This window comes from Erythrolamprus reginae, chromosome 1, assembly GCF_031021105.1.
Source record: "Erythrolamprus reginae isolate rEryReg1 chromosome 1, rEryReg1.hap1, whole genome shotgun sequence".
In the NCBI taxonomy this organism is placed as follows: Eukaryota; Metazoa; Chordata; class Lepidosauria; order Squamata; family Dipsadidae; genus Erythrolamprus; species Erythrolamprus reginae.
This window is the reverse complement of record NC_091950.1, coordinates 396,278,649-396,292,921: the sequence shown is the minus strand read 5'-3', so window position 1 is coordinate 396,292,921 and position 14,273 is coordinate 396,278,649. Positions and strand designations below refer to the sequence as shown.

General features: G+C 43.6%; 1 protein-coding gene across 1 annotated transcript in view; it reads right to left on the bottom strand.

Moving 5' to 3' along the window:
* The window catches only part of FSIP2 (fibrous sheath interacting protein 2), a 93,445-nt gene that overhangs the window by 31,997 nt on the left and 47,175 nt on the right, over positions 1 to 14,273 (bottom strand). The window contains 5 exon segments of the mRNA XM_070730245.1: positions 2,923 to 5,018; positions 5,103 to 6,140; positions 6,213 to 9,514; positions 9,572 to 9,824; positions 13,483 to 13,519. Of these exon segments, the coding sequence (XP_070586346.1) occupies positions 2,923 to 5,018; positions 5,103 to 6,140; positions 6,213 to 9,514; positions 9,572 to 9,824; positions 13,483 to 13,519 (6,726 nt within the window).

The window sequence follows — 14,273 nt, the reverse complement described above, 5'->3', positions numbered from 1 at the left end:
AAGCGACTAGTGGCGGCTTCTCTGTTCCCACCCTTGCCTCCAGGGGAAGGAAACTCTTGCGGGTTGCCTGGAGAAGCCAAGCTGACAGCCAAATTTCTAGTAGGGCGCAGCAGCAGAAGCAGCCGGCGAGCAAACCTTTCGTGTGGTGGTAGGGAGCGTGCACGTAAGACACAGCACCAGCACAAGGAACCTTTGGGCTGCATGCTGCAGGCAAGAAGTCTTTCTCCTCTTTCACTCCAAAAAGCTGGGTAGGTGTGATGAGCCTCACAAAGATTTCAAATCGAGAGAGATTTCTTGTGTGCAGCTTGTCCTGGTGCTGTGTCTTACATGCACTTCTCCCCAACACACCACCTGAAAGGTTTAATCGCTGACTGCTTCTACTTGGCAGGGATGGCTGAGGCATTGTGGGTGTTGTTGCTTCCCTGGCCACTGCCGCCTATAGAAGCCCCGTCCAGCCCCCTACAGGCCAAGCTCAGCTGTGGGCAGGGAGCATTGGCTGAGGCCAGTCTGGCTAAACTGCATCTGTCAGGGCTGCCCGGAGTCTCAATGCCTGGTGCCTGGGAAGAGTAATTGAGGCCAGCAGGAAGAAGGGAATGTGATGTGCCAGTGCCTGGAAGCTGTAAGGGTCTGGAGGGGGGCCAACAGGCTCAAGCTCAACCCAGACAAGACCAAATGGTTGTGGTGGGTATTTCCTCCTATGGACTATTCGATCTGTCAGTCCATTGTTCTGGGGGGAGAAACATTCACAACTTGGGTGTCCTCCTGGATGCACAGCTGAGCCTTGACTACTATCTCTCGGCTGTGGCCAGGGGGACCTTTGCCCAGGTTCTCCTGGCTTACCAGTTGCAGCCCTATTTGGACCAGGAAGCTCTACGCACAGTAACTCAGGCCCTCATCACCTCCCGTCTTGACTATTGCAATGCGCTCTACGTGGGGGTATCCTTGAAGTGTTCAGAGACTGCAAATTGTCCAGAATGCAGCCACGTGAGCTGTTATATAACACTTACACTCTGAGAGCTGCACTGGCATCTTATTAGTCTCCAGTCACAATTCAAAGTGTTGGTTATTCCCTATAAAGCCCTACATGGCTCAGGGTCAGACTATTTATCGGACCAGCTCCTGCCCCACACCTCCCAGACCAATAAGAGCACACAGAGTTGGCCTCCTCCAGGTCCCGTCGACTAAGCAATGCAGGTTGGCGAGGTCACGGGGGAGGCCCTTCTCTGTTGCTGCCCCAGCTCTATGGAATCGACTGAGTCCTTCGGGGTTGGGCAGCATAGAAGCAAAATCAATCAATCAATCAATCAATTAATTAAACAAACAAACAAAAATGCAGGCAAGGGTTGCGGGAGGCTCTTCTCCCCAGGAAGATCCGAAATGGGGCTCCCAAGGTGGAGGGGCACATAGTAAAATACATGATGAAGTTTATAGAGGAGATACTCATAGTAAAATATATCTAACAAATAATAGAAAAGAAGGTATAGTAATAGAACATATCAATGAAAGAATAGAAGAAGAGATATATGGGAATAGAAGAAAGGTATAGGAGATATAGGAGAGCAATAGGACAGGGGACGGAAGGCACTCTAGTGCACTTGTACTTGCCCCTTACTGACCTCTTAGGAATCTGGATAGGTCAACCGTAGATAATCTAAGGGTAAAGTGTTGGGGGTTTGAGGATGACACTATGGAGTCCGGTAATGAGTTCCACGCTTCGACAACTCGGTTATTGAAGTCATATTTTTTACAGTCAGGTTTGGAGCGGTTAATATTAAGTTTAAATCTGTTGTGTGCTCTTGTGTTGTTGTGGTTGAAGTTGAAGTAGTCGCCGACAGGCAGGACGTTGTAGCATATGATCTTGTCGGCAATACTTAGATCATGTTTAAGGCATCTTAGTTCTAGGCTTTCTAGACCCAGGATTGTTAGTCTATTTTTGTAGGATATTCTGTTTCGAGTGGAGGAGTGAAGGGCTCTTCTGGTGAAGTATCTTTGGACACTTTCAAGGGTGTTAATGTCTGAGATGCGATATGGGTTCCAAATGTTGGTGGGCACTCCAGTCAGTCAGCGCTCAGGTGGGGGGACCAAGGGGAGATTGGAACAGAGAAGAGAAAGGGGAAGGGGAGGCTTCCAATGACTGTCACCATACAGCTCACTCGCAAAGCAGCCACTGCCTTGGCTGACGTTTGGAAGCTGCAGAGCCAGAGTTTGGGGGAGAGAAAGAAAGAAAAACTTCTGCTCCTTTCCTTGAGTGCAGCTTTCTTTCTTTGTCTCCCCCAAACTCCGGTTCTGTGGCTTCCAAAGGCCAGCCAGGGCAGCATCCGCTCTGCGAGTGTACTTCCCACTCTATGGTGACGACTGGAACTGGAACTAAACAGACTGGCTGACAGATGCCACGGAGCTGCCAGACTCCAGCAAGACATGCATCTCATTGCTTGTCCCACTTCCTGCACCCCAAAAATAATAAGAAACATACACACCCCAAAATAATAAGGCCAAGGCCATATGTCAGGGGTCAACAAATATTAGACAGGGTTTTATTTGGGGGAAAACTTTGTGGCTGAAGATGTAATTTGAGAGATGGAACATTAGGTTGCATGGTTTCCATGAAACATTAGGTTGCATGGTATCCATGCAACTGGCATATTTTGAGCTAAATTAATGGATTTATCAAAATTAGTTTATGGCCAATACTACTTGTCACAAAGACATAGGTTTCATATACTGGATACACACAAAGGAATTATTATGCAGCATTGGAAAGACAGATCAATGAACTGTTCACATCATGTGTGAATTGGTTCTTTTTTCATAGGGGGCAAGGAAGGGGATTTTCAGGCAATTTAGTATAAATCTTTTAGAGACAGAAATGTTTCTGATGTAAAGAAATGTGAGCTACACATCTTATTGGACATTATCTGCTACAAAGACTAACCTCTATACTGGAAGGTAATCAGTTCTTTGATGACACTTAAAACAATGTGGTTGGCTAGAAGAAGAGTCTCACAGGGGTCTGGAACATGAGAACAAGCCAGGAGTTCAAGGTCTTTATATTTGTCTGGACTCTTGCATTTGAAGATATGTTGTTTACTCTCCCATTTTGAGAGGAGGCTGCCACTGTCCATCAGGAGGCAGCTTTCATCTGTCTTGTCACTGGAATCACTCAACCTGATTTCCCAGCGGTTGAGTAAGCTTTGATTCTTCTGCTTTGGTTCTACAAATTTGGAGGAGCGTGAAGATCTCAGGTGAGATTTTTCCTTCAAGGGAGAAAGGTGTCTGGATTTCTCACCGTAGCTGCTTTGCATGGTAGGCTCATCTTCCACTCCAAACTCACAAAGGAGAGTGTTGACAATGGTTTCAGCTGTCTGGCCAAGCTTCAGAGGACAGTAGGCAGAATAGCAGGTGTTTTCTGGACCTGGACAAGAATATTTCCCTGCATAGGATTCATGGTGAGGAAGGGGGTTGGCCTTCTTCTGATGTCCCATTCCAGGTTGCCTAAGAGGAACTTCACAATCTGCCGTTTTCTTAAATAGCTTTTCCAAAATGGTTCCCTCTGGGATAGAGCTTTGTCGGGGAAGCCAATCTTCCTCAAGGCAATCTAGTTTGACTTGACCTTTATCCTGTCTTCGTCTTCTGGGATGTCTTGACCTACCTTTGTCTCTCTCTGATGCCATGTGAGCATCCCAGTCAGAATACTTAAAGACAGAAGGGAATTTAGCTGGGGCTTCTTCTTGTATTTCATTCTCCTCCTCAGAGTAGATGACCATGCCAGGAACGTTGATTGGTGGGAAACTATCCCTCATATCTACCCTTCTGTACATTTTAGAAGTTGTTTTCACCCTTGGTGATTTAAATTGGTTCTGGGCAAGAGCCCTGTCCTTTGCAAATGCTCGCCCTGACATTTCCAGCTGGAGGTTCTCCACCATTAATTCAGAGGTGATCTCAGTAAGGCTTTCATTGCAACGGTCCAACATGACACTGATAGTCTCACTAACCACCAAGCTTTCAGAAGAGCTGGTAAGTACATTGACTTCCTTCTGGGTTACCTCTCTGTCCAAAGTGTGCTTAATAATTTCAAGAATGCTGCTGACAGCATTGTTGGCATACACATTCAATTCAGAGTGGAGCATTTGCACCTGACGGAAAGAGGTTTCAATGCACTCCCTGGTGACAGCACCACTCAGCTTTGTAAAATCCAGAAAGTTATGGGTAGATCCTAAAGTAGGCAACGTTCCTTTCCCAATGTCTCCCTGCAGCTTGCTTCGTAATGCTTCTACGGTTGTTTCTGCTATGTTTCCTACATGACCTGAAAGAGAATCTAAGGATCGTGTCAGTTGTGCAAAAGAAAGGCTTTCTAATGGGAATTTCACAATTTCCAAAAAATTACATTTGTAGTCCCGTTTAAAATGTCGAGCCACAAAATTCTCCAGTGTGATGACAATACATTCAACTGTTTCTTTGGCTATTTTGTCAATTATGTCCATAGCACTCTTCAGTGAAACGTTATAAAAAGGAAATTCGGGTTGGGTAAATCGTTGTTTTGGATTTTTTGCACATCCTCTGTATCCTGCCTGGTCTTTTCTTCCCAAAAAGCTATATTTATCTTGAGAAGTAGGAACGCTGGATAATAAACATCTATGAACATTTTCAAACACACTTGCCACAATATCTCTGGCAACAGAGCAAATCTCTACCTGAGAATCGCTGTGAAAAAGCCTAGGGCAGTCGATTTTTTTAAAACTACAATAGAATAGTCGCTCGTTGAGCTCACCAGGAATCTTCTTCAAAATGCAAACAGAAGGTTCTAAGTCTCGACTTCTCATGTAAACCTCACTTACAATATTCTCGGCCACTTGCATCATTTTTAGGGTTTCGTTTATGTTTGCATCTGTCATGGGCTGCTGCTCAAAGATTTCCCTCAATATGCCTTCCTTTGGAAGGATTTGATTGAGGTAACATGCATAATCTTCATAAGAGAAGCCTTTAGGCTTTCCGTGGATGTCTTTAGTTGTCATTTCAAACTGGAAGAACATCTGGGTAGAAGGAAGTCCATCAATTTGGGAACGGGTCAACGAAGTATGTTTATGCATTTGGGAAAACTGCACATCATCGGTGTGTAGATCATGCACAACAGAATTAATGAGTTCACTTGCTTTGGAGATCTGCTCTGATGACAACGTATTGACTTGGAATGTAGTTCTGTGATAATTTTCTGTTTTGAATTCATCAATAATAGTTCCCAACACTTTGCTTACTACGTCTTTGGCGTACACTGTCAAGTCAGATTTTGACAAAGTCCCTCTTAGGAACGAGCTGTCCGAATCATCTGACATTACTCTTGGCCTCATGATTGTGTTGCTGCTAGTGTGCATGTCACATGGAAAAGATGGCTGTCCTTTCCATCTCTGTTGCACAGACAATGGAAGGACTTCTTCCAGATGAGCTGCAGCAAAACAGGCGATTTTATTCAAAACGCTTTGAATGAGTTCTTCACTCAAGGACTGTGGAGAGGGTTGGAGCTGGGATACTGCCAGAGTAATCTTTTGGATGTCAGATGAACCTTTATCTGAAATACTTGTTTCTAACTTGGATGCGCTGGAGCTAAACAGAGTGTCCACAACTGCCGAATACATTTTATTAAGTATTCCATCCACAATCTCACCAGCTACATTACAAGCATTTGCCTGAGATGAAGTGTCCATCATTCCATTATACTGCGAAGACTTGAGTTCAGAATTAAAAAATGCAGACTCATTATTAAAAGAGGACAGAAGTCCCAGATCTCCCATTATTCGCTGGGTAACCTGGTTGAGAACGTCTTCCACACTTGCCAACAATGGGAACCCTCCGTGCTGTCCAGGTTGTTGTTTATTAAAAATCCTTTTCAGAACTCTTTTTTGAATCTCATTCTCAGTCAAGGCTATCTGAACAGTTATGATCTTGAGGAGATCGTTTATAATTTCATTGGCAGAAGCATTTTCTTCTTGGGGGAGGAGATTTTGGCAAGAAAGCATCTCCCGTTCCAGGTCCTTCTGAATTACTTTAACAATGGTGCAAGTCAGTTTTTCAGCACAGAGCCTTAAATTATATTGAGAGTCCTGAACTGCTAATTTTGCTTTATCACAGTGGTTGACCGTTCTGGCCTCTGTGGGTTTTTGTGCAATTGAAGTTGCACCTCCACTGTCAAGATGAGATGGCTTTCCTTGCTTAACAGCCATTTCCATTTCACATTCTAGTTTATTTTCAACAAACATTTCCAGTTTGAGGAAGACATTATCAACTAAATATTTTGCTATGCCTTCAGGAGAAAAGTCTTTTATCTCTGGAAGCTGCTTAGCATTATATTCTGACAGTTTTCTGCCAGGGGTTTTTTCAGCTTTTGATACGCCAGGGACTTGAAGCTTATTTCTCTTGAGATCTGGAAAACGACTCTTGTGTCCAGCCTTAGATCCACGTTCTTTCAACTGTGCCAGAGGCTCTACTGTCTTCTGCACACAATCATAGAGGAGGCACTGGACTTGAGATGAAAGTGCCCCCTTCATATTCAGAGCAGCTGCAAGACCAGAACTCAGATCTTCAAACACAATATCCACCAAGTCATTGGAAACCAGCGAAGCATCAGATTTCACCCCAGCTGGGGTGGACAATGATTTTTTTGTGCTGCCATCTGCAGCCTTGTCCATATCTAACATTATCGTCTGAAAGATTTCGTTTAAAAGAGCTTCCACTGTGTTTTGGATTTGGGTCTGAAGATCTCTTTTATAGGTAGGGTTTTTCTTGAAAACTTTTTCCAATACACTTTCATTCTGGGATGAAGAGGGCTTTGCTTCAGAAAAATCTTCTGGGGGGGCAAAAATAGTCAAAACCATGCTGACAATTTGGATAGCAGCTATGCTTTCAGAGAATATAACAGGAGGAGTTGAAATTTTATCCACTTCCTTATCCAGCTCGTGCTTTACATTTTTCAAAATCAACCTAGCTAGATCACTGGCATATGATTTTAAATCTGAGGAAGACAACGATACAGACTGTTCTGGTTTGTCTCTTGCAGCTAAAATAGAATTATTGTAGGAGTTAAAAATATCCTCTAAACAATTAGGCAAATTACCCTGTTGGTTGGCTAGGATTCTTTTGAATTCTTCTTGTAAAGCCAAGGAAAAGTCTGAACTAATTGACATTTTTAAGTTTTGCACATCCAAGCATAACTGAGATTCCACTTTGGATATGACAAAGGCTTCTAATTTTGCTATAAACATTTGCACTAAATCATTAACCAGATCTGACTTAGATAGATGTTCAGGCTGACTAATGTGCATTGGTTCCTGCATGGTGTTTTGGTTATTCTGCCCTTCTTCTTGGGGAAATTCTGACTCAAAGGACGTCTCAGAGTCTTTGAAATGCACTGATGGTAGGCTTTTGCCAGATTCTCTGGGCACACATAGAGGAAGAATATCAGTGAAAACGAGACTCGATTGCCTGTTCCTGATATCTTGCATGCTACCTTGAGCAAAGCGGGAAAGCATTTGGAACACAGTTTTTACCAGATCATTTGTAAAAGCATGTACTTCTGTTTCCGAGATTAGAATCTGACCAATGATTTCACTTTGTGCTTTACAGGCAGGTTGCTCCTGTGCCTGTTGCCCGCTCATGTTCATTTGGGTAAGCGAGGAAGGAAGAACACCGGGGAGGCAGACTGTTTGCTCTGCCCAAACATGCTGGAATGTTTCCTTTAAAAGATTCTGCACTAATTCCATGATTGCCAGTTGTTCTTCCCCTTTAAAGTCATCTTCCATTTGCTTCATGATCTGCTCTAAAGTCAATTCGGAACCTGACGTCCCTTGCCTTGTCTTCGACATTGGGTCAGCGGAAGCTCTAGTGGTTTCCGGACTTTCCAAAGAACAAAAAATAGCATTTTGCACAAGACTGTCCAAGGTACTTTCTGTCTTCTCTAGATATTTTGATGGAACCGTCCTATCATTGTCCAGAAATTCCCCATCACCCTGCAAAGCAGATTTAGAGTGAGACCTGCTTCTTTGTCGTGGTTCAAGGCCAAAACCTTCATATGCAAGGTTTTGACCCTTGCTGGTTTTTAATTTCCCATCTTGTTGGCGCTTATCTTTTTCTTCCTGATCAGCTTCAGAGTAAATTACCATGCCTGGAACATTAACAGGAGGAAATGGTTTTCGTACATTTTTCTCAGTTGTAAAGAGTGTTGTCGTGGTCACTCCTGCAGCTGGTGTTTCAGAACCTTTGTGACTAGGAGACTCTCTTTGCATTTTGAGGCAAGAGCTGGGTTTTGCTGATGGAGAGAGAACCCTCAGTTTTTCAGTACTTAGATCGTTGAATACATCGTTGATGATCTGCATGATAATTGAGCTCTCTCTGCATGGAGGAATTCCTTCTTGGCTCACCTGACGCTGGATGTAGCTTAGGATGTTGCCAATCATCTCTTCCACATATTGAAGGATGTTCGTCTCTGAAGAAGCCACTGTTTTGGAAACTATCTTACAAATTGTGTCTTTCACAATGGCATTTGCCGCTTCAGATTCCGCTGTATGGGGTGGAACTGCTGCATAAAGTTGTTCAAGCGGTATGCCGATTGCTTTGATTTTAGAAAAGAGCTCAAATTGGGACACTTTTGTTTGGCTCGACATAGCAAAGACCTTCAGTTTGTCAATAATGATCTGGACAATCTCCTCAGCAATGCCCAGCATAGACTCAAAGGACAGGGGCATCTGAGCCCTCCAAAAGGTTGGGTCCGAGTCAGCATTATTCTCAATGGCAGCAAGGCACATCGCTTTCCATTCTGTGGGAAACTCGTCTCTGGAAATGGTTTCGAAATATTTCTTCTGAGCGGTGTCATGGAGTTTACTGAGCACATTTTCAACAATGTCGTTGGCGACAAAACTAGCCACCCTTGAAACCGAACTAGCAACTGGTGGCTCGGCAGCATGGATGCCTAGTAAGCTATCTGATATGGATTCAAGAAGGACTTCCATTGAAATAGAGACAGAACCAGCTGTACATCCCAGGTCACCTAATATTTTTTTGAAAATGTCATCCAGAATAATTGCAGTAACTTTGGCAAGTGGCAACTTCAGGTCACTGAAAATACTCTTAAGATCCTTCACATCTATGGTCTCACGTTGGTGAGTAGGTGGTGTCTTCTGTTCCCCTCCAGTAGATGGCAATTCTTCTGAATCAGTGGTCATACTTGTTTCAGTTTTACACGGGAGCCCTTTTGGCATTCTGTGCTTTTGTTTGCTGGGATATGAAATACTAATATTTTCTGGATCATCTGTAGAACTTTTCTGCATCTGGGAGATATGGCTGTCTGACTTGGAACTCTTCATGCTTGGTGTGGTAGACAGAAGATAGTTGTCTTTAGATGGAGAGAAGAGAACGGCTGTTTTTCCTCTCTTAAATTTTCCCTTAAGAATTTCACTATCTACAGACAGGTGGGTGCTCTTGGTAAATGAGGTATAGGAAGACTTAGAGGAGACCAAAGAGGTTGACACTGGTTTCCCATTAGTAGAACGGATTTCACTCGGAGAGCTGGTGGTAGGTTTCATACTTGTATTAGTAAAGCTGACTTTCCTACTGGCAAAGCCGGGGAGGCTGCCATAACTTTCACAAATGTCTTCATTGCAACTGGTGCAGCTGCTGGAGTTCTCTGAAGATACTACAGACTCCTCAGAGATTGTGTACACCCGCGTCCTGACCCTCTCCTCAAATTTGGTGAGAGCTGGATAGAGGATACTTGTGACTGCTGACACTACCCACGTCATGATATTCTGGATGATGTTATTCAGTTCTGAAGAAGATACCTGATGAAAAGAGAAGAAGTGTTATATAATAGGCAAAAGACCTGCACATAACTCCAAATAAGAAGTTTTGGGGAAGGACGAACATCTAGACCATCTCCTCTGCATTTATACTGAACTATATTCTGCATATTTGACTTTGATCTACATCAAGGACATACAGGTAGTCCATGACTTATGACTGGTTCCAAGGTATGATGAATCCCTGAAAATTACAACCCAATTTTGAGGTTATGATGGTTGCATCTGCCCCATGGTCATGTGATTGCATTTTGGATGCTGGTAAACCAAACTCACCTTTATGGACATTTGCTATGTCCCAAAGTTATGTGACTGTGATTTTTGATGGTTTTTGCTTGGTTCCCGGCATTTACTTCTGGTTTCAGACCAACCATCCCCCCCCCCATTGCATACAATAGATTTGTTTAATGAACATTGTATTCTCTTAATGACCAATGTAAAAAATAATAAAATCAGGTCCAGTCACATGATGATCTTTTTAACAACCACAATAATTTACAATTGTAATTCTGGATTACAATTACAATCATAAATTAAGAACTACCTGTACAGCCTGACCTCAATACCAGGGAAGATTCTGGAAAAGATAATCAAGCAACGAATCAATGAACACCTAGAAGCAAACAAAGCAATAACCCAAAACCAACATCGGTTTATCAAAAACAGATCATGCAAGACTAATCTTATTGCATATTTTGACAAAGTGAAAAAATTAGTGGACTACAGGAATGTTGTTGATATAATTTACTTGGACTTCAGTAAGGCATTTGATAAAGTAGACCATAACCTATTACTAGATAAAGTAGAAAAATATGGGTTAGACAGCAACACCACCAGATGGATTTGTAACTGGCTGACTAACAGCACTCAATGTGTAGTCCTCAATGGAACTGCATGGAGGGAAGTACTGTTTCCCTGAAAATAAGACAGGGCATTTTTTTCTGGACCCCAAAATATAGTGTTGGCCTTATTATCGAGGGCTTATTACTTGGGGTGTGCAGTAGGTAGTGAGTGTGGGACTAGATGTCCCATCGCTGCCATCTCCCTTCCCTGTTCTTGACAGCAGCTGAGTGGCTGGCCCACTGCAACCATGATGCCAAATGGTTCCTGCTAAGAGGAGGCGATGGAAAGAAGGAAGAAAGGCAGGTGCTTTGCCTCAGGTAGCCCACAAGAGTTCCCCCCCCTCCCATTTCACTCAAGAGGCAGAGGCAGAGGATGGTCAGTGGACACAACACCGAGGAACAGGCGGCTGTTCCTGCAGGGGATTCTCTCACTTGCTCTTGCTCTATCACCCATTAAGTAGGATAAATTGGGGCTGCACAACATTTTAACCAGCTCATTCCACAAATTGTTAAGCTGGTTATTACCTATAAAAACCTACATGGCTTAGGATCAGACTATCTTCGGGACCATCTCCTGCCACACACCTCCCAGAGACCAATAAGATCTCCCAGGGTTGGCCTTCTCTGTGTCTCGTCAACTAAGCAATGCAGGTTGGTGATGCCATGGGGGAAGGCCTTCTCTGTGGTTGCCCCGGCTCTATGGAACCAACTCCCCCCAATGTCTGTACTACTCCCACCCTACTGGCCTTCTGAAAGGCAGTGAAGACCTGGCTTTGCCAGCAGGCCTGGGGCCGTGAATACTACCATCTGTCATGGCTGAATTGCATTGATAGGTTAAGTATGTATGTTTGATTGATTGGATTGTTGTGGGTTTATAATAGGATTTTATTGCTTTATTATTTTAATGTGCTTAGTATTAATATTGATATTGACTTCTTCTATTATTGTATTCTATTGTTTTATATCGTTGTAAGCCAACCTGAGTCCCATGGGATTGGGCAGCATAGAAGTTAAATAAACAAACAAACAAATAAACAAATAAATAAATAAATTGTCACCCAATATCTAAAAACTAGTAATAGTAGTACAGTGGTACCTCAAGATACGAACCCCTCGTCTTACGAACAACTTGTGATACGAACCCGGGGTTCAGAAAAATTTTGCCTCTTCTTACGAACTTTTTCCGAGTTACGAACCGGCGTTCAGAGACTGCTGGGAAGCCGCGCGGCTGTTTTAAAAGGTGACAGCCGGGCGGCGGGGCTTCCCAGAAGCCTCCCGAACGCCGGTTCGTAACTCGAACAAAGTTCGTAAGAAGAGGCAAAATTTTGCTGAACCCCGGGTTCGGTTCGGGGGGGTGCTGGGAAGCCCCCCAGGCCGTCTGAGACCTTTTAAAACACCCGCGCCGCTTCGCAGCTGTCTCCCGAAGCCGAACGCGGAAGTTCGGCTTTAGCGTTCGGCTTCAGGAGACAGCTGGCAAGCGGCGCGGGTGTTTTAAAAGGTCGCAGCCGGCCTGGGGGGCTTGCCAGCACCCCCCCGAACCCAGGTTCGGGGTTCGGGGGGGTGCTGGCAAGCCCCCCAGGCCGGCTGTCACCTTTTAAAACAGCCGCAGGGCTTCCCAGCAGTCGCCGAAAGCCGTTTTTTTGCGGGGGGGGGGGGGGTTTGGTTGCACGGATTAATTGACTTTACATTGTTTCCTATGGGAAACAATGTTTCGTCTTATGAACCTTTCGTCTTACGAACCTCCTCCTTGCACCAATTAAGTTTGTATCATGAGGTATTACTGTAGTAGAAATAGTATAAGGGCAGACTAGATGGACCATGAGGTCTTTTTCAGCCGTCAGTCTTCTATGTTTCTTTGTTTCTAAAAACATGATACCACAGTCTCCAGAGGCAAAATAGAAGCCAATATTCCATCAATCTTACCATCCAAAAAGATTTAACCAAAGAGATCATTTTCTTTTGTTCCCATAGCTCCATTAAGGAAGCAACCGTTCTCCCTTCAGGAATAAGTGGGGGAAAGGAGTTGAGGCAGCTATGGAGAAAGTTTGCTTGTTTGCTACTTGTGATCCCAGTGAACAGGATTTTAAAAGGAAAGCGTCTTCATTTTCTTTTTGTCTTCAAATCTGGAGCTACTAATAGTACACAGTCCTACTTACATGACATTAGAAATCAGGCAATTTAGTTAACGCACTGTGCAAAGCCAAAATTGGGTAACACGGTTAAACTTGTTGTGTGAATACGATCACATTATACCTGAATGTTTCCTCATTTGCAAATTTTTTATTGAGGATCAAATTGGGGATAACTGGAAAATAGACCTCCAATGTCTAATTACACTTTCATTAACATTTTGGTTCTCTATGGTTCTGTATCAGATGGTTTTGGACAGCAATAGCACAGACTTATTTATCACTTCAGAGCACTTTATAGCTCTCTCTAAGTCCAGGGTGTCAAACTGCAGCCCATGGGCCGGATGTGTCCTGCACTGGCCACACCCATACTCAGCAAAGGGGGGAGGAGTCACGATACGTCACATGACCGCAATGTGATGCCATGAGTTTCACACCCCTGCTCTAAGCGGTTTAAAGAGTCAGCATATTGCCCACAACAATCTGGGTCTTCATTTTGTCAGCTTCAAAAGGGATAGAAAGTCGAGTCAACCGGTAAGCTGGTGAGAGTTGAGCTGCTGGCAATCGGTAGAATTAGCCTGCAATGTTGCATTTTAACCACTGTGCCACCACAGCCTTTACAAATACACAGTCACCTGAAATGTAAGAATGATTAATAGTGTGACCTACTTTTCCTTTGAGGGTCTTTCGAAGTGCTGTTTGATCTCTGAAAGCAAAAGTGATGGGGAGAATCAGTGAAAGATTGTGGAGCAAATTATTACATTCAAACAGAGAGAAAGAGTGAGAGAGAGTGAGAGAGAGAAAGAGAGAGAAAGAGAGAGAAAGGGAGAGAAAGGGAGAGAAAGAGAGAGAAAGAGAGAGAAAGAGAGAGAAAGAGAGAGAGAAAGAGTGAGAGAAAGAGTGAGAGAAAGAGAGAGTGAGTGAGAGAGAGAGAAAGAGAAAGAGAAGAGAGAGAGAGACAGAGAAAGAGAAAGAGAGAGAGAAAGAAAGAGTGAGAGAAAGAGAGAGAAAGAGAGAGAGAGACAGAGAAAGAGAAAGAGAGAGTGAGAGAGAGTGAGAGAGAGAAAGAGAGAGAGTAAGAGAGTGAGAGAAAGAGTGAGAGAAAAAGAGAGAGACAGAGACAGAGTGAGAGAGAAAGAGTGTGAGAGAAAGAGAAAGAGAGAAAGTGACAGACAGAGAGAGAGAAAGAGAGAGTGAGGGAGAGAGAGAGAAAGAGAGAGAGAGAGAGAGAGACATAGAAATACAGAAACAGATATACAGGTACACATGCACACAGACATGTATACCCTCCAGTGAACAACCTGGCAACATTTATTTATTTATTCGACTTCTATGCCGCCCAATTCCGAAGGACTCAGGGCGGCTTACAGCATAATATAATACAATACAAAAAGATGCAAGCAATAAAAGAAGTCGAATATAATCTCTAAAATCCAACTCCGATAAAACCCATTTATATA